This window comes from Uranotaenia lowii, chromosome 2 (assembly GCF_029784155.1).
Source record: "Uranotaenia lowii strain MFRU-FL chromosome 2, ASM2978415v1, whole genome shotgun sequence".
Classification (NCBI taxonomy): Eukaryota; Metazoa; Arthropoda; class Insecta; order Diptera; family Culicidae; genus Uranotaenia; species Uranotaenia lowii.
The window spans coordinates 24,148,261-24,174,813 of NC_073692.1; the positions used below are offsets into that span (position 1 = coordinate 24,148,261).

The 26,553-nt window shown below is 38.5% G+C and overlaps 1 protein-coding gene across 2 annotated transcripts in view; it reads left to right on the forward strand.

The window, feature by feature from the left end:
- Nucleotides 1–19,836: 19,836 nt before the first annotated feature.
- The window catches only part of LOC129744253 (uncharacterized), a 33,465-nt gene continuing 26,748 nt past the window's right edge, over nucleotides 19,837–26,553 (forward strand). The window contains exon 1 of one of the 2 annotated variants that reach the window (XM_055736686.1): nucleotides 19,837–20,339. In XM_055736686.1, the coding sequence (XP_055592661.1) occupies nucleotides 20,167–20,339 (173 nt within the window). In that variant the 5' untranslated portion in view covers nucleotides 19,837–20,166. The remainder of the gene's footprint in view (nucleotides 20,340–26,553) is intronic. The other variant, XM_055736687.1, reaches the window with a different exon arrangement.

Consider the following 26,553-nt stretch of genomic DNA (forward strand, 5'->3'; position numbering starts at 1 on the left):
CCACCGTAAGGGTCTCCCGGTAACGTTGCAGCACCGAATTTACAGTAGATTTAGGATATTTCAGGAATTTTGCGATCTTTACCCCTGACCACGTCGGTTTCTCTACATGAGTGTGCAGAATTTTCTCTCGCCTTTCGCGTTCCATCGTCGATAACTTTTTACTGACTGCTTCAATCTTGATGAAATTTTCACCACTAATGGCGTATTTTTTTTTTGATTCCGGATTTGGCTCTGAAACCGTCAGAATAAAAAAGCAAGTTTCGGGTTTCGAGTTATTCCATACGTAGGTGTGCGTGAGAACGAGCGCAATGTTTACATGCAGCTGTCATTTTGTCCTCCCTTCTGGATTCCTTCATTCGGTTCTTCACATCCGGATTGCCGTTTTTCGTGTCCGGATTGCACTGGACTGCAGATAGTACGATTTTGCTTGGCTGAGAGGTTCAAAATCGCGGCAATAATCATTTGCCCGTTCATTATTTCAACTGTTTTGTTTTCAGCCAAAAACAGCTGTTTAATGTTTTGACAACAACGTTGAGAGTATTGGTGAACTTCTCGCAAAACTGACTTTTTTCTCAGGGCGACTCCGTCCCTTTTTCGAGCGAACCTAGGTTGCCTCTCGAGCAATAAATGAGCACGATGACAGCAGTTAGAGCGAACCTAGGTTGCCTCTAGTTTGCCTCCAGGTGAAAAAAAATACGGTATAAGTAAACAAACCATCCGGATCAAAACACTGTCAATAAATTCGCGATGTGACAACTGGGGGCGCTGCAGTAAACGAAAAGATGCGACCAGATTCTATGTGAAACAGACTTTAGCTAGAATGCAACAATATCCACGTTTTCCAATGCAGTTTTTCTGAAATGTTTTGAAATATTTTGAAAAAAAAATCGTTATGATACTCGTTCAAAACAATCCTCTCCAATTTTTTTTTGATTTAAAATGTTGACTTTTGGAAGTTCTACTTTCCTCTGGCTTCCAGCTTCCCGACTTAACTCCAACAGTTCGGTTTCCATTCTCAAAATCCTTTTCCGATTGTATTTGCAGAGCATCAGCCAGAAACAAGCAGTATTTACGATTGATCGGAATCACACACGTGCTCAACACGGCAGAGGGAACCCGTTTCGGCCAGGTGGACACCGGCCACAGCTACTACAGGGACATGTCCGGAATCAGGTGAGCTTAGGGTGCTGACAGTTGGTGATGTGAGATTATTTCATTTTAAATTCCCAATTTTAAGTTTAACGTTGTAGGTAGAAGCTTTGCTTTACCATCAACTGCATTGTGAAGTTCGTTCACGGAATCAACCGTTTCATTCATTCTCATATTCATCTCTGGATCACCCAATTAGGCAACTTTGATACAAAAAAAAACTCTTTCGCACTTGCACTCGTTTCGCCGTTGTTTGCACTGATTTGGCAGCAGCACTGGGAGACTTGGGTGGCAGGGCTGACTTTCGGAAGTTCTCTTCTTAAAATTCTTTGAGAAGAATCCGCATTCGAAATCAGCGGCGTCGAGTTCAGGGCGCTATCGTTGAAAATTCTAGTTGCACTTTCAGGTACATGGGCTTCCCGATGGTCGATCAGCCGACGACCGACATCAGCCGGTATTTCTACATCGCGTCCAAGTTCATCGAGAATGGCATCAATAGTGGAGGTGAGTTTTTTTTGAATTTTTGTCGGAAGAAATTTTGGATTTTTTTAATGATTCAATTCTGTTCGTTTTAGGCAAAGTGCTGGTCCACTGCATGATGGGAATGTCCCGGTCGGCGACCTGCGTCCTGGCCTATCTGATGATTGCCCGCAAAATGTCCGCCGCCGAGGCCATCCGGACGGTGCGAATGCACCGGGACATCCGGCCAAACGAGGGCTTCCTGCAGCAGCTGGCCGATCTGGACAACGAGCTGAAGCGGGATCGCCTGTACTATTGACTCGAGTGTGGCCAGCGGCTCCGGAGGAAATAGCGATCCGTTACCTGTTAAGTTCTGTTGAGTTGGATGATTTCTGATGGATTTTTTTTATTCAAAATGCACATAATATTCACAAAGATTTTATTTTCTACAACTACGAATTTTAAAATCTAACCATTACACAATACATAAGCCGGTAGGGATGTTAGTTTGGAAGAATGATGTACGTTTCGTTTGATTTGTATGTACAATTGGGTTGTCAGATTTTTAAAAATAACAGGAAAAGGACACGTTGTGAACGTTGTGATTTTTGATCGGAAAACAAAGGCTTATAAATTGCTTTGAACGAGAAATCAGGGATAGTCGGAGAACATGGAATGATCTCATCTTCATAAATCATGACACTAAAGTATACACCACACAACAACAGTTTGTAACGTACAGTCATATTTATATCTATATACTAAAAAAAAACTGACAGAGCGATTTTTAGGGCCAGTGCTATGTAAGATTCTGCAGGAAGCAAGGGGGCAAATCAGTCAACTGGAATGACATCAAATGACGAGCAAAAACGGCATAAACAGCTTGGGCGGTTTATATTGATTACCAACAAAAGTCACTGCTCTGATACTGAAGTCCCAGTAAAGATGCAAAAGCAAACATACCTACATATTCACTAATCGATTTCAGTATTCATGCAATCATAAACGAAAAGTATAAACACATATCTATAGAATGAATATTTAAAACAAAAGAAAAGAGCAGCTTAAACCAAATGATTTTTTAGCCCTCGAATAGAAAGTGAATTTAAGTATCGTGTTTAGTAAATCTTTCAGTGAACCCAATAAACAAAAAACTAACGACAGCACTTCTTGAACACCGTCTAAAGCAGTGTGTTTTGAATTGTCCTTATTTAAAAAAAAATCTACAATTTTTTCAAGTCTTTTTGTTTAGTAAAGCAGCTAAAGATTGGTTTCATTCTGAAAATTATTTTTGAAAATCAAATTCTGAGGGATTTGATTTTGAAGTGACCCTCAGCCGTCAACTCAAAACACCCTGCTTAATTCACGTTAAAAGTTCGCTTTAAGTAACCAGATATAGCCAGTAATCTTATACAGCAACACAAAACGAGCAGAAATAAACAAGCATAACAACATTAATAATCAATAAAACAGTAGCAGCAAACAACCGAATTCAAACAACAACAAAAAAAACTATCAACGGGAGCACCAAAATCAAACCAATCTCCACATTATCGTAGTTTTAAGTATTTACTGCAGAAAAAGAAAAAAAACGAACTCAAAACCCCAACTGTTAGCAATGAAAGGAAAGAAACAAACTGGATGAAATACAACTATATTTTTGAGAAGTGTCTCGCAATAACCACAACCCACCCCAGGAGGGAATTCTCAATAGTTAAAAAAAAAAACAAAAACGAAAAAAAAGTCCGGTTACAACAGAAAGCATCGTTTGTTGATTGTTGAATTTTGGTTCTAGAATTTTGAGGGTTCATGTTAAAGAACAAAAAAAAACGAAAGAGATCAAGTAGAGAATAGAAAACTACAAATGATAAACAAAAACAAAATTATGATGAACATGATGGTTTACCAAAAGGAAACATAAAACCGTTAAAAACAAACTATACACCAACTGTGTACATTTTAAAATGAAAAGTGAATCTGCGTTTCGGAAACGAATGGGAACATACAGTTGCATAGATGCTGACGGCAAAATTTATGGGTTTGAGTATTTACACATACCAGGATGCGTAATCAGAAGAAAAAACGAGGATGAAGAAATCCTCACGGAAGAAAGAAGAATAAAACAAAACTGAGATATTAGATCGAATAGAGTCTATGCAGAAAAAAAAGTTATATTCAATAAATTAACAATAGTTGAGAGAAACTTTCTTCTCTGTGTTTCGTTATTAAGATATTGAAGAAAAAGACCCTGCATGGCCCACCCGATATGGTCCCATAAATGTTCCAGTTTTTGGAGTTTTTTCTCTCAACAAATATGCAGCCCTACACCCAAAAGAATTTTTTCTACGGGATTTTTCACGTAAACTATGATTTTGCTGCATAATATCGATTCTACACTCAGCCGAAATAAAAACTTTAAATTCACCTGGATTTTCACGTAGGCACCCACTACGTGAATTTTTGCCCGACTTACGTTAATCCGTACGTGCAATTCACATGGCTGTTTGCTGTCAAAACGAAAACACATTCGATTTACGTGAAAATCCAGTGATCCACCAACTACAAAGGGATTTGGTGTATTCTAAGTGACGTTCACGTAGCTCTGAATAACTTATTCACGTAAAATCTATGTGACGGAATACACTACTCAATATGGCGCGGATCCAACAGTTGGTGCTATCGGAAAGAGAAATTCAGGTGATGAAGAAGCAGATTTTCGGTAAGAAGTTAAAATTTTGTTGTGTAATCAATATTTACCTTTTTTTGTTATTTTAACAGAATTCGGGATTGGGGCTGCTAGGACCACTGCTAGGCAACCACTATGGAGGCAACCCAAATGCCATCTTCGATGCGGTATTATGTGTCAGGTATGTGCAGTGAAGTGTACAAAAAGTGTCTCCATTGAAAACAAAAAGTGCATAGTGTCTTAGAAAAAATAAAATATCCTGCAAAATCAACACATTTTTTATTTATAAGATCCGAAAAAACCTACTACGTTTATATTTCAATTAAATCTAAGTGAATCACATGTAGCAGAACGCATCCCTTTTCACATTCGACCTACGTTATTTTCACATACAACTCATATGAAAATTACGTGAATTCTGCTTGCTGCGTCAGCTCTGTTTGCTACCTGAAATTCACGTACACTCAGCCGAAAAGGAAAATTTAAATTCACCTGGATTTTCACGTAGGCGCTCATTACGTGAATTTTTGAATGACTTACATGAACCACTTAGGAGCTATTAAAAATTCACTTGAGCCGTACGTGAAATTCATATAGCCGTTTGCTGGCAATACAAAGACACATCCAATTTACGTGAACATCAAGTGATCCGCCAAGTACAAAGGGATTTGGTGCATTCTATGTGATGTTCACGTAGCTCTGAATACCGTATTCAAGTAAAATCTATGTGAGAGAGTACAGAAAATACTCAATATGGCTTCCATTCGATAGTTGGTGCTGGAAGTTAGAAAAAATACGGATGATGGAGAAGCTGATTTTCCGTAAGTAATAAAAATTTTATATTGTGACTGTTGTTTACATGCATCTTTTCCTTTTCAAATAGAACTTGGAATTGGCCAGCTACGACGGACAGACAACCACCAAAAGGATCATCGAACAAATTTTTGCGGCAATATTGTAAAGTGAAATAAGTGAAGTGTAGTGTGATGATTAGTCGAAACAATAAAATGTGTCTGCAAAACCAAAACATTTTTAATAATTTGTTAAGAAAGACTCACTACGTTCATATTACAATATAATCCATGTGAAATGCATGTAGCAGAACGAATCCCTATTCACATACGATCTACGTGAACGGTCACATGGAACTCACCTACAACACATATGAGAATTATGTGAATTCTGTTTGCTACGCGAGCTCTGTTTGCTACCTGAAATTCACGTAGGTTTCACATGATTTTCAGGGTGGCAAAAATCTATGTATATTTTCACGTAGCGGTAATGTGAAAAGTTTTTTCGGTGTAGGTTTCACGTGATTTTCATGGTGGCAAAAATCCATGTACATTTTCACGTAGCGTTCATGTGAAAAGTTTTTTCCGTGTACGTGTGTTTTTAGTAAACACAGTGTGTAACGGAAGCCCTGGTAGTGACGACATTACTTCCACATAATTGTTGCATGAATTTCACGTAAAGTCTAAGTGAATGATTTAAATCCGTTTTGTGCTTTTGTTTTAAGCGTGCACGCTATTTTTTTTTAACTCAAAATTAAGTTGTTTTGGTTCAAAACCGCACTTCAGTGGCAGCCCTCAACTTTGAGAACGGCTGGGCAAGCGTGAAATTATGTTCTGCATGGCTTACTCAAAACTAAGTTCGGGAGCCGAACTCGAATTTATCCTTTTTCTTCAAGTGTAGTTTATTTTCAGGAAATTAAAGGATGATTTAAATTTGTTGTACCCGGATGTTGCTGTTCCGGTACATTGCATTGTAATTACAGAGCGGTGGAAAGTTTTGACACCTTCGGTCAAAGAAAACTTCCGGATGTTACTTCCCATGGGAAGTCATCAACATCCGGAAGTTTCCGGACATTCCAAGCCGCTCATCATATGATGACAATGACGGACAGAATTTAACGCTGACGCGGTGAACATGCATTCCATTATGAAGTTCCTTCATAGTCTTCCGGTAATTGTTCGACAAAATTTTGCGACGTGTTCGTTGGTTGCTCCGGTTCGAACTGAACTCGCTAAGTGTTTTCAGTCCAACAAAGAGAGTTCAATTTTTAGTTCATATGGTCGAACTCAGCTTTGCTCACTCGCCGAAGGAAAAAAGGGATCAATTTTGAGTTCGCAGTTCGAAGTTCATTTTGAACCAACGCAGGGAGGAAAAATTACTCAACTTTAAGTTCATAGAATCGAACTATGTTTTGAACCTCGGTCGTATTAATTTTGAGTTCAAATAAAGGAGAGTATGTGGTTGTAAATTCTTATTAGAAAAGGGAATTGTCAGCCTACTGATTTCGTTAGCTGTTGTACATAAAATTTTTGTGTCAAATGGAACTGTGGATTCAGCTTTGTCTTTTTGGTAAGTGATAATGATGCTTATGATAATCATGAATTTATTTTCAGTTTTCATCCCCTTTTAGCAATGGACACAACTCATCTTTCGTTGAACCTGGTGACGATCGCTCGTTTTCAGTTGGACTAAACGGAAAAGATGTTCAACAGAACATATGAACGCAATAAAGGTGATTTATTTTTTATTTTAATAATATTTATTTTAATTAAATCATACTTTTAAATTTTTGCAGGATTCCAAAAACCAAGTGAGCTGCAGGAATTGAAAGAAAAGTGATAAATTTGGTGTGAAAATAAAGTTTATTCTCAATTAAATCTGGTTTTATTTTTTATCATAATAAACAAAATAAAAATACAAAGTTAAAATAACATTCATTTCATTTCTATACTAAAAATATTCCCAGTAGCTTTTACAAATACACGGCGAAGAACGTACTAAAAATTCACGTAAATTGTGGGTGAGTTCCATGACGCACGAATTTTGATAGGGACGCGTTTACACATTTTTTTTCGTAGCATTTACGTGAAAATCATTTGGATAAAAATTATGTAGTTTTTCACGTAGCCGCTACGTGCAGATTATTTTGGGTGTAGAATATTCATCAAATTTTGCCAGTAGGATGAATCTATGGTATGATTATTGAGTCCAATTTGATGAAAAAAAAAAAACTGAATCAAAGCAATCGAAAGATTCCTTTTAATTCAACCACGGTAAATGAAAAGTTCATATACCGGTATTTCGATAGCAACTTACTACCTTCTTCAGTGAGCGCTATCGAAAACGCTCACTGAAGAAGGTAGTAAGTTGCTATCGAAATACCGGTATATGAACTTTTCATTTACCGTGGTTGAATTAAAAGGAATATTTCGATTGCTTTGATTCAGTTGAATCATTCAACCAAGTAGGCTCACAACACAACAGAATGAAAAAAAAAAGTTTCTTTTCTTCGGATTACAAGAAATTGGAAATTTAAAGTTGAATTTTGAGGAGGATTTTTTATACCAAACGGACTTAACTGGCTTCAAATCAATTCTTTGAACTGTGCTACGTATGAAAATGGATCGAACCGGTTTTCTCTTCAGTGAATCTTATGTAGGGGAGAGTGGGGATACTTGATCCCCTTTTCTTATTTTCACTATATCTTTTTGGAAAAATTTAGCAATTCGCACCCTTTTACATTTTCTTACAGCGTGTAACTTCAAGTTTCTATGCTCCAAAAATTAGAACGAAACTTGAACCCGTAGATGAACTAGATGCATTTTAGTGAGAGTAAAAAAATTGCGATATTTTTGAAGTTAAGGGAGACTTGATCCTTTATTCAGGAAGCCCTAATCCTTGGAAAAAAAAAATAAACAAAACCCCAAGATAGAATGTCAATTGACTATTTTGGTTATGTTTGTTCTTATTTCACAATTTATTACTGACAGAAGAAGAAAATTCTATAACTTTGTTTCAACGCTCATGACATTGCATACTTAAAGGCACTATTTTCTATAATTAAGAGAAAATTAATTATATTAGCCCTTTTCTTGAGACAATTGTTAGATAAACATTAGTTGTTGGATGAATATAAGTAATTACGTAATCAGCAATGATCACGATCAATTCAGAAGAATATACCATTTTTAACTCTAGAAACCCATAATCAACATTGTAGAAAACTTTTTCTGAAAAAAGTTGAGAGTTTTCCATTGCTATGAAAATATGGTATTATGAAGTTCATATTACGCTCGAATGATTGATATATTGGAACAAATATTTTGGTTATAATTTTTCCATGTAAAGAACATTTTAAAGTGATGAAAAAAAATTTGAAGTAACATTTCGTGAAACTTTTCAATCAAAGTTCAATTACTCAAACAATTATTTTGTTAATTTTTTTTTTGAGTTTTAAGCATTGTGTCTATCTCTTGGATATTTTTTTAAAAAATGGTTTTAGATTACCATTAAATTAAGTACATGGACTATTTTCTGGATCGTCAACTCTTCTAACGTTGTTTGATTTTATATCAATTTCATTGCGTTGGCAAACATCGAGGCAAGAATTTTTTTTTAATCCATATCAAGTTTAAATGAACACTTTGTATGATGTTTTAAAGTGAAAAAGTTGAACATATTAACATGAGTAGATTATTTATAATTGCTTTGGCAAAGAAAAACTTTTAAAAATTTCTTAAAACTATAAAGTTTTTCATGACATTTTCCCAGATTTTGTTAATCCCAAAAGTATAAGGTTAAATTCAACTGAAAGTAATGTAGCCAAAAATTTAAATCCTCAAAATCATGCTCTTGATGACATAAAGCGAAAATGTCTTCAGAATTTAAGGCATCTGCTTAATTTAAAATTCTGGTTTTTTTCACATATGATTTTTCAGTATTGTTTGTCCAATTGAATGAAGAATGAAATTCAACATATTGCAGACTATTCATCATAACCTGCTAAAAAAAACTGTGGTTTGAGCAGTATAAATCTGTGATAATGTGATTTTGTAACCTTCATTGAAAATTCGTTAGAAATAATAAAGAACAGTACATTTTAACTGGCAAGATTAGTTCAAGTATACTTTTAAAGTTACGAAACAAAAAATAATAAAAATAAATCAACAGTGATAACTTAAGGGGGGTCGAATTTTTTATTTTTTTATTTTCTTATTGTAAAACATTACAAGAATGTTGTGTCAAATTTCCAAGTCAATCGAAGCAAAACTGTAGGAATTATAGGCCTTCATCTCCTCTTATCTAATACTGCAAGACTTGAAACGCAGAAACTTCAAGCGCGTTTTTCTCGAAAGCACATTTTTAAAGTCCGTGGACATCGGCATTTGAAAACTACTTCACCGATTCTTTTCAAATTTGGAACATAGTTTCTACATATAAGAAACTAAACCCCAACGTTTTTCTTTTTTAATTTTTTTGATTTGGAGAGATTTTACAGATAAAAAATAACGGATTTTTTCGTGAAAAAATCGTAGTTTTTACTTCAAACAGCCACAAAAATTTCATAAAAAACTTTTTTAGTTAAATAAAAACGTTGGGGTCCAGAAAAACATCTATTAAAAGTATTTTGCTCTGAACTTTTGACTTCAGATGATTCTGTGCTGAGATACAGTGTCCACCGCAAATCCTGTTTTCTAAAAGGCATCCTCGAAAGTGCTCCTTCACCGGCTCATTTTTCAATATTTTTCTACGAAAAAATTACTAAATGTTCTTTTAGCAATGCTTTGTATAATGCAAAAAATTTGAATACATTTGTTTGAACGATAGCACTCACTTTTTTTAAATACATACAATTAAATTATAATAAAAAAACTGCTTCTGGGTGTAAAGGTCAATTTAATTAATGATTTCAATTTGAATAAAGTTGATGAAATTTTCAAATAGATTTTCATTATTGAAATTTGCATTCTTTCTTAATGCTGATTCGAGTTTGAAAAGCTGTCGAATTTTAATTTTTAGTTCTCAATTCTTAGTTTTGATATTTTGTATTTGTATTAAATTATAATAAAAAAAAACTGTAAAAATTGTATGGGAGCCCCCCTTTTTGCTTCTTATTTCCCCATTGGAAGAAGGCAGGGGTACCGAACGATCAAAGAAACATTCTTCGTACCGAAATACACTCCCATGCCAAATTTCGTTCCAATTGCATGATCAGTTTTCGAGTTATGAAAACATATAATATTCATTTGAGAGACACCCTCCCCCGATTCCAGGCATAGGGAGGGGCCCCAAACTATTATAGTAACCATCCCCGGGCTCCAATACCCCCCTCCCCGGATGTCCACGTGGACATATTTAAAATTGTTTTTTTTTATAGATTAAATTTGACGGTTGGAAAACAATACTTTTGTCTTCTTTGTAATTGAAATGGCTGATTTTGAAAAAAAAGAATAAGCATTTTCTGATGTAATGACATTTTAAAAATTTTAAATTTCTAAATTATCATATTAATCATGCCGTTCGCTGATAGTGTTAATCGATTCCGTCATGTTTTAGTTGAGATATTAGCGAAATAAGATTCTGTCTCTTTAATTATATCGCTTTTCATTGAATTGAGATTCAACGTTTACCCAGCCCAGACAGTAAATAACATAACGAATTTGCTACAAATTTTGCATCATCCATATGTGTCTCAACCATAAATTCAATATAATGAAAAATGATACAATAACTAAGTCAAACCGGAGCCCATCATGCTTTTCAGGAGCACGTGTTGCTACGTTCTGTAATCCTGAGACTTGTATTAGATCACGGATTCAGTCGTTCATAATCGCGTGCAATCGAGCGTATTTGTTTGGGATATTTGAAAACAAATAGAGTAGAAGCGCTGGCTGATCATAGCAAGACAATTCCAAGTTGTTATGCATTCACTACTGCAATTATTCAGCTCATTCGTTGATAATTGAAATATTTGAAATGAATTCTTACAAAGGAACGAATCTCCACAATGAATTAAGAGATTTTTTCTAAAACCTTTTATCATTTGATAGTTTCAACGGGTAATTGATATTTTTTCTTAAAAATAAACTTTCAAAACGAGATTTTCCAGTGTTATGTTGCAACGGAGATCATTCTACGAAAGTGCTCATCATCGTTGTTCTTATCAGCAAAAAAAAACGCGTCAGTCGGTCATGCATTCAGTCGGGTTTGATTACGAGTGACCGTTTGTTGTGTTGTTTGGAATGATCTTTCTACTTACGAGACCAAACTGTTGGATCAGTACTCAATAGTCTAGCTAGAGTCCAAAGATTCATGTTCCGGGTTTGACTTCCAATCAGACGCTTACGACAACCACCCGAGAACAATCAATTGACTGTAAGCCACATGACGACACCCGCCATTTGACAACGATATTGTTTTTGTCTGTTGTTGTTTGTTTTTTTTTTCAATAGTTTCGTTAAGTTTCGTGCAAGCATCAGTTGTTTGTTCAGAAATGTGATTTTAACCATTTTACAATTAATTTAAAGTAGAAGATTTCAAAATCACAAAAATTAAGCTCCCAAAATGAGAGTTCTACAGCAACCAATAGATGAATCGGGTGAGTAACGGACACCAAATCACAAAGTAGGAATAGAAACACCGAAATCGCTAAACATTTTGTAAATAAAAAATCATTTAACCGTCAAGGACTCTAAGATGTCAACAACCGACTGGCCTTCCCAAATAAAACAAAATAAAACTTCCCGGAGGGTGTTCCGAACATTTCACACTTGCTCTGATAACGATTGATTTGGAGGTTGAATTCGGTTCACATTGGTGTAATGCAAACGGGAACATTTTTTAACAAACATTTTCATACGATTCGCATTTTTACTTTTGAACTTGCTGTGAACTTGTTTTTTTTATTTTTTATACAAAACTGTGAATTTAAACGAATATTTTTGTTACTACATTGAGTCTTCATTCTGTGCAATGCAAGAGAGCAGTGTTCGGCATCGCTAACTGAAAAATTAGCGCCGCCAATTAAATCGCTAACTCATTTAAAGTTAGCGATCGTTAATTAAAAACGTTAAATGTGCCGAAAAAATTATCGCTTCAAGCTTAAAGCGCTATTCGCTAATCGCTAACCGTTGATCAACAATAAGGCCGGAAGAAATATCAAAATTTTCTATTGCCACCCTGAATAAGGCCAGAACAAATTTCAAATCTTTCTCTTGTCCCTTGGAGTTGAAACATGAAGGTGGTTGTAAATAAAAAATAATCCAAATTTTAAATAAATTGGAAAAAAGATGTTCAATAGCTTGCATGCAATGAACTTGCATATAATGTACAGTGCACAGGATTGAGAAATCGATTAACTTAGATAAAAAATTTGAAAAAAAAAACTTGAATCCAATAGGTGCAGTTACCATCTTGTATAGATTGAATTACGCTCTTTTAATGGTTTGAATTTTCGAAAAATCTTTTAAACTTTTCAGTAATCTACCTAAAACTGTATTCATCCCCCCTTAAGGATTTTCTAAAAATCGAAAGAGAGGGAGGGGAGAATTAAAAAAGAAGAATTTGAAATTTGTTCTGGCCTTATAATATATGAGTAAATAAATAATAAATATAAATAAGAATAATGTTATTTTAAATATTTTATTGGAAGTTAGATAATTTTTTTTTCATACAATATTGTAAACAAAACACAATCTGGTGAAGATGAGAATTTATCATCTCTCTGTGTTCTAGGAAATAAAAAAAAATAAGCGAATTTTTAAACAACATTCAAAATGTGGAAGAGGGGAAATATGTTTTTTTTTGTTTAAAATTCAACGGCTAAGTAGATAAAATGCAATTTTATAGCACAAAATCTTTTGTGTTATTTTAATCCATAATATTTATTTTTCTTTTTGGATTATTTTTTAAATTTCCTCATTTAAAATGTTTAACCAGTTTTACCTCTTTCAAACATGAAGCATTGCCAAACGTGGACATTCATACAATATCTAATCGAACTGAAAACGAAGGCTGAAATGAACCATTACCAACTCAATAGTCAGTTTATTATATTATTTTGTGAAAAAATGTCTCAACAACTTGAAATCAAACAGCTGATTTATGGATGTTGGAATAGTTTTATATTGTTTAGCGCCAAATGGAAATGTTGCACAAAAAATGGATAAAATAGGAGAAAATTACTGAGATCATTAAAAGTAACAATTCTCGCTTGCAGCGCATATTGGGGTCAGAATGGTACCCAATGTCACCTTAAATCATTAAATGACAAGAAGATTTTATATCAGAAATAATTCGAGAGATTGATGCAAATATATGAAAGTTAGCGGTCTTCAATTAGCGGAACCAAAAATTAGCGGAACTTTTCAATTTGCTAGCTCAATCAAAACTTAGCGCTAATATTAAACCGCTATCAAAAAGCTAGCGGACTTACTAGCGAATAGCGGATTAGCGCTTTTGTGCCGAACACTGCAAGAGAGAGTGCACGGAATTATGTGCACGAAACACATTTTTCAGATGCATTTTTCCAAACTTTTTTCGTGTATTTTATCAATTACGATATTTTTTTCCTTAAAGTACATAAAAAAATCCTAACTAATGGTGAGGTTGTGACCTTTTGAATAATTCATTTGATTTTTTTACACAGCCTTGAAAAACAAAAAATCGCTTAGGTGCACGGAATTACCCGCAGTCACGGTAACTGTCGATACGCTTCGGACACTGCTTGTCTACTGTTTTTAGCATCTTTTAATTTGGAAGATTTCAACGAAACTTTCAACAAATAAAAAGCCAAAATGAAGTTTCTGGAATCTAATCATTGAAAGTCTTATTTTTTCACTAAGGTGATCCCCAAAACAACGACTCTAACAAACAATAAACATGTATGATATTAGCAGTCTTACCTTAATTTTTTTTAAATTAATTTTAAAACAAAACAACAGGAATAATAAAAAGATAAATGAATAAGTAAGATGAAGTTTAAAAAACAAAATATTGGTGTGAAAATAACAGAAAACAGGGTTGTTAGCGATTTCTCAATTTGACACTACAAAGTTTGAAGTGCGGTGAGCTAATGTAAGTATAAATTTGTTATGCTACCCTTCAGAAGTACCATAAGAGACAGGGGGAAAGGTAACTTCCATACAAAATCAATAAAAATATGACACAATTTGAAAAGTTTCCGGAAACTTCTGAGCCTATCAACGTGAAATTTGGTGTGGAGCCGTTTTCAAGACCGAGATTAGTTTATATAATACCTTCAAACGCCTCTAAATTTAGAGAGTAGGGCCTCCCATGCAAGAGTAGTAAAAATATGACATAATTCGAACAATTTCTCGAAACTATTGAAGCGATCAACGTGAAGCTCGGTGAGAAGCTGTTTTCAAGACCGATATCGGTTTCAAAAATTCTTTCAAACCACTTCAAATTAAGGAAGGGGAGGCTCCCATACGAAATAACTAAAAATATTACATAATTCAAACAATTTCCGAAAATTACTGAACCGTTCAACGTGAAATTTGGTGTGTAGCTGTTTTCAAGACCTAGAATGGTTTCTGTAATACTTTCAAACCCTTTCAAATTAAGAGAGAGAAGGGGGGGGGGCTCTGAGTTTGTATGGAAACACGCAAAACACATCAAACGTATGCTTGTTGTGTTTAAATATGAGCGCGTGGAGACAAATGGCGCCAACACAAATTTGTTGCACTTAGCTCAAGCTTCAATGTGGTTTAGTAGTTTTAAGAATTCACTTGCACGTTTTTGCAATAAACGCTCGTGAAGTTGAGTAAAAATAAAACTTAAAGTTGCAATAAGTTGGCTAGGAAACGTCGTATGATGTTGAAATCTTGTGCAAAATGTGTGATTTAAATGCCACAACAAATGTTCAGCACATGTTGTTTATGAAAATCTTCATCTAATTACAGTTAAGTTTAAAAAACTAACTTTTAAATAACTTTCAAAATAAAACCTTTATAACTCTGCTCTGAAAAGAGATAGAGTTTTGATGTTTTCAACAAAGTTTCATATTTTCACGTATTCTACAACTTTGTGATATCAAGTAAAGCTTTATCTATTGAATTAAAAAAGTTAGAATTTTCATTTTTTATAGTGGGCTTTGTCTAACTTTTGATACTTTAAAGTTATGAAGCATGTTTGATAAAGCATTGTCTCAATACACTTAAGAGATAAGATGAAAGACAGAGGCGCTAGGAAAAAAGTTCCACTTTTAGCCCTTTAGGACCACTGCTGTGCGGTGATCTTCAGGTGTACTTTTTTTGGAGGCGGTGCTGGAGAAAGGTACTACGTACAACATTTCGTTTGAATGCGGCGAAATCTATTAGTCTGAGGCCGTTTTCGTTGGTCAGCTGGTGCGCACTGAACCTTCCAATTGTTTGTTTGAATTCTTCCTCCTGGCCGACCTGAGTGTTAAAATCCCCGATGACGATCTATATATCAGCGGTCGTATTCACGCACCAGCTTAGCGTGAAGATGCTGATGTTGAAGAACTGGCCCTTGATTCTCAACCGGCACATCCGTGGATTGATCGGCCACCACTCAATCATGCGCTTTTGCATTTTTCCTATCAGACGAACCAGCCTGAAGCTGAAAGTCTCTATGATAAAGGAAAAAAAAATTTTTTTTTTCCTATTACTATATAAAAGCTGTTCCAAGCTCGTGTGTGTAGCCGCAGCTCTGGTAGATGGCATGCCCATCTGGGAAAATACGTACCGTGGAACCCGTCCTGCATACCTCCTGCAGCGCTACGATGTCGAATTCGCGGCTCTTCAATTCGTTGGAGAGCAGGTTAGTACTGCCCACAATATTTATACTGTATTTGTTTTCTCCACTCGTGGAGTGTTCCACCGTACCCGATAAAAACAAACACAAATCGTCGCCAGTGTATTGCTACCTCGCTCACTCACACGCTCTCTCGCAACACTGACAAAATTTTCGGGGCAACACCGCCCGATGGCAGTGCAACACCAGGTCAAAACCAGTGCAACACCGTCCGAATAAACAAACAGTTTGACAGCACCTAGTGGTGCACCAGTGCAACACTAGTGCAACACTCGGCATAAACAAATACAGTATTAGAGATCGGAAATGTTCCAAGTTTCCAATTCCTACACTCTAATTGTTCTTGACTCAGATTTGAAGGAAAACCAGGCTTTGAAAGTCAATAGATGAAAACAACTCAGAATTTTGATGGCTCAGCTGTTTTTATCTTCATACATTGTGCGACTCCTGAATCGAAACGAATCAGACTTTGAATAATTTAAAATTACCGTGTAGTCTCTTTTCGTAGCGTGGGTTTTTGCCGATTTTCATTCTTTTTTTTCGATTATAGTCGTTTTACCATCTTTATGACATTTGTGACTTTATCAACGTTGTAGTTAGCGGATCGTTATTGAAAAACTCATCCGATACAACTGTGTTCGATGTTTACTCTAGGGATCGCACTCGCGGACATCGGCTCAGAAGACAACAGACTTGCCAACTGAGCCATATCAAAAGCCCGGCCCAAAAATGTAGTTTTTCAAGCTTTTGCTCAGCTGTTGACCAAAATTTTGAGTTGTGTTTTGTTAAAACAAGTGTAATTTTGATTTGAGATCTATCAAATTTTTTTGGTGATACAAATTCAATTCCAGATGAAAATAAACCTCAGAAGTGTATCTGTGCTTATAGGAGTTTCTTACACTATAGTAGGTATATAATATGTTATCTACTTTAAGTTTTTCATCGAATGCTTGAAAGCGGTCAAACCGTTAAACCACTAAGGCAAAAGAAATAGCACTTGCTTCTTGTCAAGACATTGAAGGTGCATTCGACAGCGCATCTCACAACTCAATCTAATCAGCTATGAAAAGTCAAGGGTGCCATACAGCAATTGATGACTAAACTAGTGCCATGCTGATAAATAGAACTATTTATGCGAGCTTGGGAGGACTTACAATCAGTACCACTCCAACGAAGGGATGTCCCCAAGGTGAGGTTCTATCACCGTTGTTGTGGTCACTGATCGTGGACGACCTCCTAAACAAACTTGTATCTATAGGATTCGAAATTATTGGCTTAGCAGACGACGTAGTTATAATAGTTCCTGGAAAATATGAGTATGTGTTGTCAAATAGAATGCAATCTGCACTTAACTACGCACTATGCTGGTGCAGTGAACAGGGACTGAACATCAACTCGTCCAAAACTTCTGTGATAGCATTCACTACGAGACGAAAAACTGCACTAAAATCTCTAACACTAGATGGGGAAGTGCTGAACTTCGAATCACAAGCGAAATATCTAGGAATCATACTAGACTCGAAACTATCATGGAACCCACAAGTAGAGCATGTAATAGCCAAGGCTACAGCATCTCTGTGGGTCTGCCTCAAAGGAGTAGGGAAAAAATGAGGACTAAGGCCGAAAATTATCCATTGAATATTTACAGCTATAATAAGACCCAAAAACTCTTATGCCTCCTTAGTATGGTGGACCAGAACTGTGCAAAAGACGTGTGGGAGTTAGGTGGGCCTGCGGTTCCTTCCGGATCGATAAAATTCTTTACGGATGGATCAAAAATGGATAATAGAACTAGGGCAGGGGTGTTCGGACCTAGACTCAGGATCTCAATTCCTATGGGAAACTGGCCAACAGTATTCCAAGTTCAAGCAATTCTAGAATGCGATTTAGTCTGTTTGTAAAGAGGATAAAGGTACACAAATATCTATATATTCTCTGACAGCCAGGCCGCTCTCCGAGCACTAAGTACGTTCACATGTTACTCCAAGCTAGTATGGGAGTGTATTGTTGCACTAAGAATCCTGGCCTTACGGGACAGAGTATTTTTATTCTGGGGTTCAGGCCACTGCGGTATCCTAGGGAGCAAAGAAGCAAACCAGCTAGCTAGGGAAGAATCGCAGGGCCTGTTAATTGGACCTGAACCTTTCTGGGGAGTATCGAGGAGTGCCTTGGATATGGAACTCAAGAACTGGGAAAGCACCACTATTGTCTCTAATTGGAGAACAGCAGAGGGAGCAGCTCAGGCGAAAAGATTTATTGAACCAAGCGCAAAACATGAACTTAAGTAAGCATGAGTTAAGTACTTACACAGGTCTCTTGACCGGACATTGTCCAACAAAACAACATCTTAAACGGATAAACATTGTTCAAAACGATGACTGTCGGTTCTGCGGGTTCTAAAAGAAACTGCAGAGCATCTTCTGTGCAACTGCTGCGCCCTCCAAATAGGAGAGAGCGTTGTACTTGGGGCAAAGTTAACAAGCGTACAAGAAAAATGGTTGCATATCAGCCCTAAGAAGGTTATATCATACATCTTTGATATCATACCCGATTGCGATAAAATGCTCAGTCAACAATCAACTGTCACTTCAACCTATAGTGCAGGTGAGCCTGATATCAAATATAGTAAAATCAATATACCTCACTCTTCAAAAAACAAGGCGACACATCAAGCACGCCATCCTATGGAGAAAGTTCTAACTACCATGTATAAACATCGACAATCTGAACTACTTCTGGCAGATTTTTGACGTGTAGATGGCGCTGTTGCTGCTAGAGGTAGTGATGGTGGTACGATCAGTGGCTTTAGTAAGAACTTTCGTCAGTAGGTGGTGCTGACATGCGTGTCCTTGATGAGATGTATGGAGAAGGCTGAGAGTGAGGTATATTTATTTTAATATATTTGCTGATATCATATATAAACGCGGGGTAATTAACACAATAGATCAATTACTGGTCGCAGTGGGCTCTCCCCTACAAGAAAAAAAAATCTCACAATGTGAGTTTCACATTACAGCTGATTCGCCTTAAAATATTGATGCTAGTTGAAAAATATCTTGAGATTGAATCAAAAATACTGATCATCAGTGGTTTAACATCCATCTGTTGAGATTCCGAATCATTCTTTGATTTCGGATTGAAAATTCATATTGATTTCTTTCATAAAAAAATCCATTTGAAAAACAGGTGTAGTCCACAGATGGGCTTTTCAACCGCATTTGATCTTTTAATTGGTTGAATCTTTCCCCACACTATCGATGAAAGCTAGATTTGTTTGCCTATAAATTACGGGCGTGATACTCTATTTGCACTATGATAAATCAAGTAGTAAAGACACCGGCTTCACGTTAGTCGCACGAACCGGAAAGGCTCCATAGGGCGGTGATTTGAGTGGTCCGCGGTACTGTCCTCTCCAATGCGCTCTCCAACACTAGCACAAAATCTGAATTAATAAAAGGCCCTTATCAGCACGCCACTAGCCATAGATAAGCCCTATTAAACATGACTTTGAATCTTCCCCTGCCTCGTACGGCAATCGCTGCATTCAATTCACGGCACGTCGTCGGGGAGCGCGACTTAAATCCTATGTTTTCATTGGCGCAAGAGGATCGAAATAAGGGAAAAAACGAATATTGTTTCGTAAATATAGACAATCCTGTTTGAACGATAGATTCCAGCAGAAGATCAACCGGCTGTGCGACTCCTCCTGCCTGCCTGGCAATGATGACGCTTTTGACACTGAGGTGAGACTCGCACAATTCGGTGTTCTGAAGCCAGCAGCGCAAAAGAATGATGTTGACTGTTTATGCGCGGTGAGTCGTCCTCGTCGTTCAACATTCTGTAATCAGTGCACGAGCCCAGCCAGAATCCAATCCGGGGACGGTTGTTGTTGTTGTTGAACGAACTGCTCCGGATCAATCCAGGCAAATCAGAAAGACAAGTAAAGGTCCTTTATCAGTAGTCGCGGTTCGCTGTCGGAAGTCAGTTGAATCTCATCTGCCCTGGAGGAAGCATCCCGAATCCTCTTGGTCGGTGGTCCTGTTCCTGTGTGTCCTTTTCGTTGGGTTTCTGTTCTTATCAACTTTGTAAACTTTTGACCCTTGAGGGGACTTTGCGCAGTGATTAAACATATTTGGTGCAAAACTGGTGTACGCGAAATAGGAACTTTTATTTCTCCTCCTACCGATTGTGAAAACTATGTTCCCCAAAAAGAACTGACTAGTGCGATAACTCAGTTGACCTACTGTTTGAGAGGTACAAAAAAGTAACAGTTTCCCCCCAAAATGTCTACCGTATTTAAAGCAAAACAGCTGGAGGAGGCGAAGCGGATGTGCGAGATAACGATCACCTGTCCCCAGGAGGCACAAACCAAGAGCAGCCTGATCGTGGTGTCCAATCGATTGCCGTTCGTATTGAAACGGGACCCCAGAAGTGGACAGCTGAGCCGTCATGCCAGGTAAGTGTCCTCATCTGCTTTTGGAGATGGTGGTTGGTGCTAAACACTGTTGTTAATATCAAGGTTTACTAGACCTAGTCGCCAAATCTATCTAATATGCAAGTTGTTAGTCAGTGTGCACTGAAAGTGAATAAAAATGGTATAACTTACTAAAACGATAATACGATTTTACGAAGGAGAATCTTTGTTGACGGTAGTGAGAAAGATACTGTATACCTACTGGTGCATAAAGCCAATTGAAGTCAGCGGATAAATTCAAGGTAAAATTGTGTGGCCTACAGTGCGATTCATCATCACCTCAATGATATTTTTCGATAAGCTTTCTTTAAATCATCGAAAAATTATTACACTGTTACGCTAAAGTTTTTCAATGCGAATTGATTTTGCTCAGTTTTTCTAGGCACGGTTTTATATGGTTATTCGGAACTAACACGTTTTTTGAGCGAAAATATTGCAAGTCTAGCATGTAAAATGTTTAAAACCTTGGCTTATCTGATTGAATTTAAAGTTTGTTACATAAAATAAAGAAGATCTACGAAAATTTAACATTTCAAATAGCAATATCTCTTATGTTATTCAATGCATATCAACTCTATGCCTGGTGTTGACGAGCCCACTGTGCCAACGTCTGCTGAGAAGTGAGTCCCGGCGACATCTGTGATCTTATCACTCACGGAGAAGAGCAGAATGATAACAAGTGATAAACGTCAATTGGAGATAAGGCTAAAACGTGCTCGCCTTCCGTTGATAGAAGTGATCCATCCGATTAATTATTTACCAATTATTCTGCGCCTATGTTACACAGTTCCTCAGTGAGAGTTATCATCAGTAGGAAACCCTTATATTGTATCCTCATCTTCTCGGTAAGAACACAGACTTATCTTTATATACAACAGTAGTTTCATATTTATAATGTAGACAGGAACTGGAAAATCAGCCAAGTATTTTGAAGTCAGTGTTTGGAAATCCGTATAATCACCTATATACACTTGAATTGTAAGTTCCCTTTTTGATATTCATTCATTCCTACCTATTTAATAAACACGAAGTTAATTGCAGTTTGAAGCATCTGCTATCAGAAAACAGTGTTTTCCTCCAACGGTATCGACAACATTTTCTTCAAAAATTCAACTATCATGGCCAGCCAAAGCGTAGAGATTACCGCTACTGAAACCCCTGTGGCATATAACTGCTCCATGTGCAGTCGTCCGGATAGTGCTGAGAATCTCGTCGGATGCGATAATTGCGATAATTGGGCCCACTATGATTGTGCTGGGGTATCGGAATCTATTGAGGCGACAGAGAGAACCTGGAAATGCAACGCATGTACTGGTGGGATACAAGTTGTCGAGAATCCTTCGCGAGCACGTTCACGTATAAGTAAACGATCGTCACGTATTGAAACAAACCTGCAAATGTTAGAGGAACAAAGATTACTAGAGTTGCAGGAGTTACAAGAGGAGGAGGATGAAAGACGGGCATTTCGCAAGAAAAGGTTTCAGATTCAACAAGAGTATCTTAAACAGAAGTATGAAGTACAACGTGAAGAATCCACTAACAGAAGTGATAGGAGCAACTCAAGTTGTGATAGAAGCAGACGAATCGTGGAGGGTTGGTTGACAAAGGAACCCGTGAAAGTAGCAACAGAACGAGTAGCAGCATGGGAGTTTCCACCGCAACCGAAGACCATCGAACAAAGGGCACCCGCCTCGGCAGCTCTTACGTTCTTGTCGAAAAAGAACACAGTCATTCACGATAGTAGCCCTCCTACATTAACACAAGTACCGAAATCGGCCTCCACACCATATCCCGGAACGAGCCATTCTGCTTTACCTACAGTCGTTCTACCTAGCCTGTGTGGCAGCTTGTCCGATTTACGAATAGAACCGTTGATAGCTGCAGACACTGTTGGTCTCGCCTTGTTCCAAGGGTGAGCCTCCCCGAGACATACCGTTCCTCACAGCTGCGCACAAGTTCAAGTAGCACAACACATCTGAATGTACCGCTATCACAAAGTCTAAACATATCTACAATATATCCACTGAACGACAATCAAGTAGCTGATCATCCTGCACCTTTAGTTTCAGCATCAGGATCGTTCGGTAGTCTTTCAGACATTTCTGGAATGAGAAATCCTCTCCTCCCAATGATCGAAAGAAGGCCATTATCTGCTATCACCGAAGAACCAGGTCTTCGAACAGGATGGACCCCGGCACAGGTTCATTCGCAGGTGATCTCTATTGAGGATCCAAGGCACCAGGGGCAAGCATCATTTTATCTACCCCAATCGGCAGTTTCCAATTCTAACGATAACCCTCGTGCTATGCTGGATCCCATTTCTAACAGAAGTATGCCTTTCGCTTCCGATCCATATTGTGTACCATTGAGAAACTCTTCGAATGTGACCTGGATCACTCATCCTGGATCTTCCGTGCCCACTCCGACGGTTGTGCCAACTTACGAGGTGCCGCCTTCGCTCACTAATGCAAATACTATTGAGATTGTGAAAACGCCGCCCTCGAACGTTGTTCAGCGAAATTATCCAGGACCAACTAATGAACGGCCTGTGCAACATAGTCTGACAAGTTCCCAACTAGCTGCGCGACAATTAATGCATCGAGAACTACCCAGTTTTACAGGCGATCCGCAGGATTGGCCTTTATTCATTTGTACCTTCAAAGACAGCACCGAATCGTGTGGCCTAACCAATGCTGAAAACTTGGCTAGGCTGCAGCGATGTCTCAAAGGCCAGGCTTTAGAAGCAGTAAAGAGCAAGTTACACATTCCCGACTCGGTACCACATATCCTCGATACACTCCAGATGCTGTTTGGGCGCCCGGAAATTTTGCTTTACTCAGTGGTACAATAACTGCAAAATATACAACCACCGAAACCGGACAATTTGCAGTCTATAATAACTTTTGGACTCGCTGTAAAGAACGCGATTGAGCACATGAGCGTAGCGAATTTGAATGAACACCTGTCGAACCCAATGTTATTGCGCGAGCTCGTAGCAAAGCTGCCCTCACAATTAAAGATGGATTGGTCTCGCTTTAAGCGGCAACAAATTACAGTTAATCTGTCGACATTCTGCGAATTTATTTCCGAGCAAGTGTCAGTGGCAGCCGATGTAGTGATTCCAAACAGTTTGCATCTTTGCACCGAAAGGTCGGGTAAATCCGGACGAGAAAAGCAAAAACTTAATGTCCATATCGAAAACCAAGAACTAGAACCCGAATCAGAAATTGATCCAACACCCCCTAAGCGCTGTGTTTATTGTTTGGATCCACACCACGAAATTGTCAACTGTAGACAATTTCAGGCCCTCGACGTGAATGGTAGATGGAATGCGGTAAAACGAAAAAGAATGTGCCAAACCTGCTTAATACCCCACAAAAATGGACCGTGCCGCTCAAGAAGAGAGTGTGGCGTTGATGGTTGCCGGGCGCGACACCATGCCTTGCTGCACTCAAGTACCACCAACAGATTTAATCGCAACACTGCTGAACCATCCAGACAACAGGAAGAAGTTTCTCATCAAAACCATCATTTCGTTACCTCTTATGCACTGTTCCGATATCTTCCTATTGATTTACACTATGAGGGGAGGAGCTTGGAAACCTATGCATTCCTTGACGATGGGTCCTCATCAACGCTGATGGACGCATCAATTGCGGCGGAGCTGGGAGTTACTGGAATTGCGGATTCATTTTGGTTGACATGGACGAGCGATATTTCTCGTGAAGAAAAAGGTTCTCAGCGAGTTTCTGTCCAAATCTCCGGGCGAAACTCCGCAAAAAAGTACTCGATGAATAACGTCCGAACAGTCGAGCAGTTGAAGCTGCCGAAACAGTCATTTGATTACACAGCCATGCAGCAGGTTTATCCCCACCTTAAAGGTCTTCCGCTAAATAGCTATACCGACGTCAGGCCGGCCTTAATTATCGGAATCGAACATGTTCGTTTGTTGACATCTCTGGACACTAGAGAAAGTCGGCATGATGACTTAGTGGCGACCAAGACACGACTGGGGTGGTGTGTATATGGCAAGCAGAAGAAAACGTCAACCAACGAAGTGGGCTTGCATATACACTCAGCGCAACAATTTGAAAATCAAGATCTGCACGATTCGATCGGTCGTTTCTTTAAGATGGAAGAAACCCTGGTGACCAAAGAACTGGATTCGAACTTAGATAAGGGGGCCTTGGAAATCCTTCAGCGAACGACCCGACGAATTGGCAACCGTTTCGAAACTGGACTACTCTGGAAATACAAGTACCGTTGCTTTCCAGACACTTTTCCAACAGCAGTACGTCGTGAATCCAGTCTGAATAAACGTTTCATCAAAGATCCCCCTTTGCAGCAAATTGTAAGAGACCAAATTGCAAGCTATTTAGAAAAAGGCTACGCGCATAAAATCACTGATCGAGAGCTGGCAAAGTCAGACCCGAATCAAGTCTGGTACCTACCCCTCGGAGTCGTGCGCAACCCGAAGAAACCGGAAAAAGTCCGACTGATCTGGGACGCGGCAGCCAAAACTAATGGAATATCACTCAACGACCTGCTAATGAAGGGCCCCGATATGGTGACATCACTCCCGGCCGTTCTGTTGCGATTTCGCCAAAGAAGTGTAGCCATATGTGGGGATATTAAAGAAATGTTCCACCAGGTGAACATACGAGACGAAGACAAACAGGCGCAGCGGTTTCTATTTCGCAGCTCACCCGAAGAAACGCCCCAGATCTACGTGATGGATGTTGCCACATTCGGAGCCTCTTGCTCTCCGTGTATCGCCCAATACATCAAAAACAGAAACGCTCAAGAACATGCTGCACAATTCCCTCGTGCTGTTGATGCTATTGTGAACGGGCACTATGTCGACGACTATCTGGCGAGTGTGGACACAAGCTACGAAGCGGTACAACAAATCCTGGAAGTCAGACACGTACATTCACTTGGAGGCTTTGAAATACGAAACTTTCTGTCGAACTCCTCAGAAGTGCTGAAGAGAATAGGAGTCACTTGCCTGGATAGTAATAAGCATCTCAATTTGGAACCAGGTTTGGAGTATCCGGAAAAAGCTGAAAGAGTTTTGGGAATGATGTGGAAGCCCCGGCCAGATCTGTTCACTTTTAGCGCAAATATGCAGCCAGCCATCGAGCGGATCCTGAACAGTGAACGCACACCAACCAAACGAGAAGTGCTCCGTACGGTTATGAGCATTTTTGATCCACTCGGCTTAATAGCACACTACGTAGTGCACGGTAAGGTGTTAATGCAAGAGGTGTGGAAATACGGCTCGGGTTGGGATGATATCCTGCCCGAAGAATTGCGAGCTGATTGGCACCGCTGGAGTCGACTGTTAGCTCAGTTAAATCAAGTTTCTGTTCCTCGTTATTTTTTCCCTGGAATTCCCAGTTCTAATCTCAGCGGTCTTCAACTACATGTGTTCGTTGACGCAAGCGAATCTGCCTTTGCCTGCGTAGCCTATTTACGCATGGTGTACCGTGAAAATGCACACTGTGCCTTGCTCTCTGCGAAGACCAAGGTAGCACCCTTGAAGCCAATATCGATGCCCAGGTCTGAATTGCAAGCTGCTTTGATGGGGGCTCGTTTGGTAGAGACACTGTCGGAAATATTAGAACTCTCTATTGAACGAAAATATCTGTGGACGGACTCTCTTACGGTTCTCTCATGGCTGCGGTCAGACAGTCGACGTTACCATCAATTTGTCACTTACCGTATCGGAGAAATTTTATCCAAAACATCGATTTCTGAATGGCACTATGTGCCCTCTAAACTGAACGTGGCTGACGATGCTACTAAATGGGGAAATGGACCTAGTCTGGATTCGTCTAGTCGTTGGTTTACTGGACCTGATTTCCTTAAAAAGTCAGAAGAATTTTGGCCTGCAGCTCGAAAAATTGGATCCTTACCTGAAGAAGAACTCAGGTCCGCATTCCTGCATCATCATGAATATCAGCCGGCCCTCATCGACGTAACACGATTCCCTCGCTGGACCAAATTATTACGAGCTACAACGTATGTCCTTCGAGCGGTTAAAAAGTTTAAGAAAGAAGTTGTTTCCGGCCCACTAAGTTCAGTCGAGCTTTCAGAAGCCGAGACATTTCTATGGAGACAAACTCAAATCGAAGTTTATCCGGACGAGTACTATCTGTTGGCAAGTAACTTGAATCGAACAGAATGCGAAACA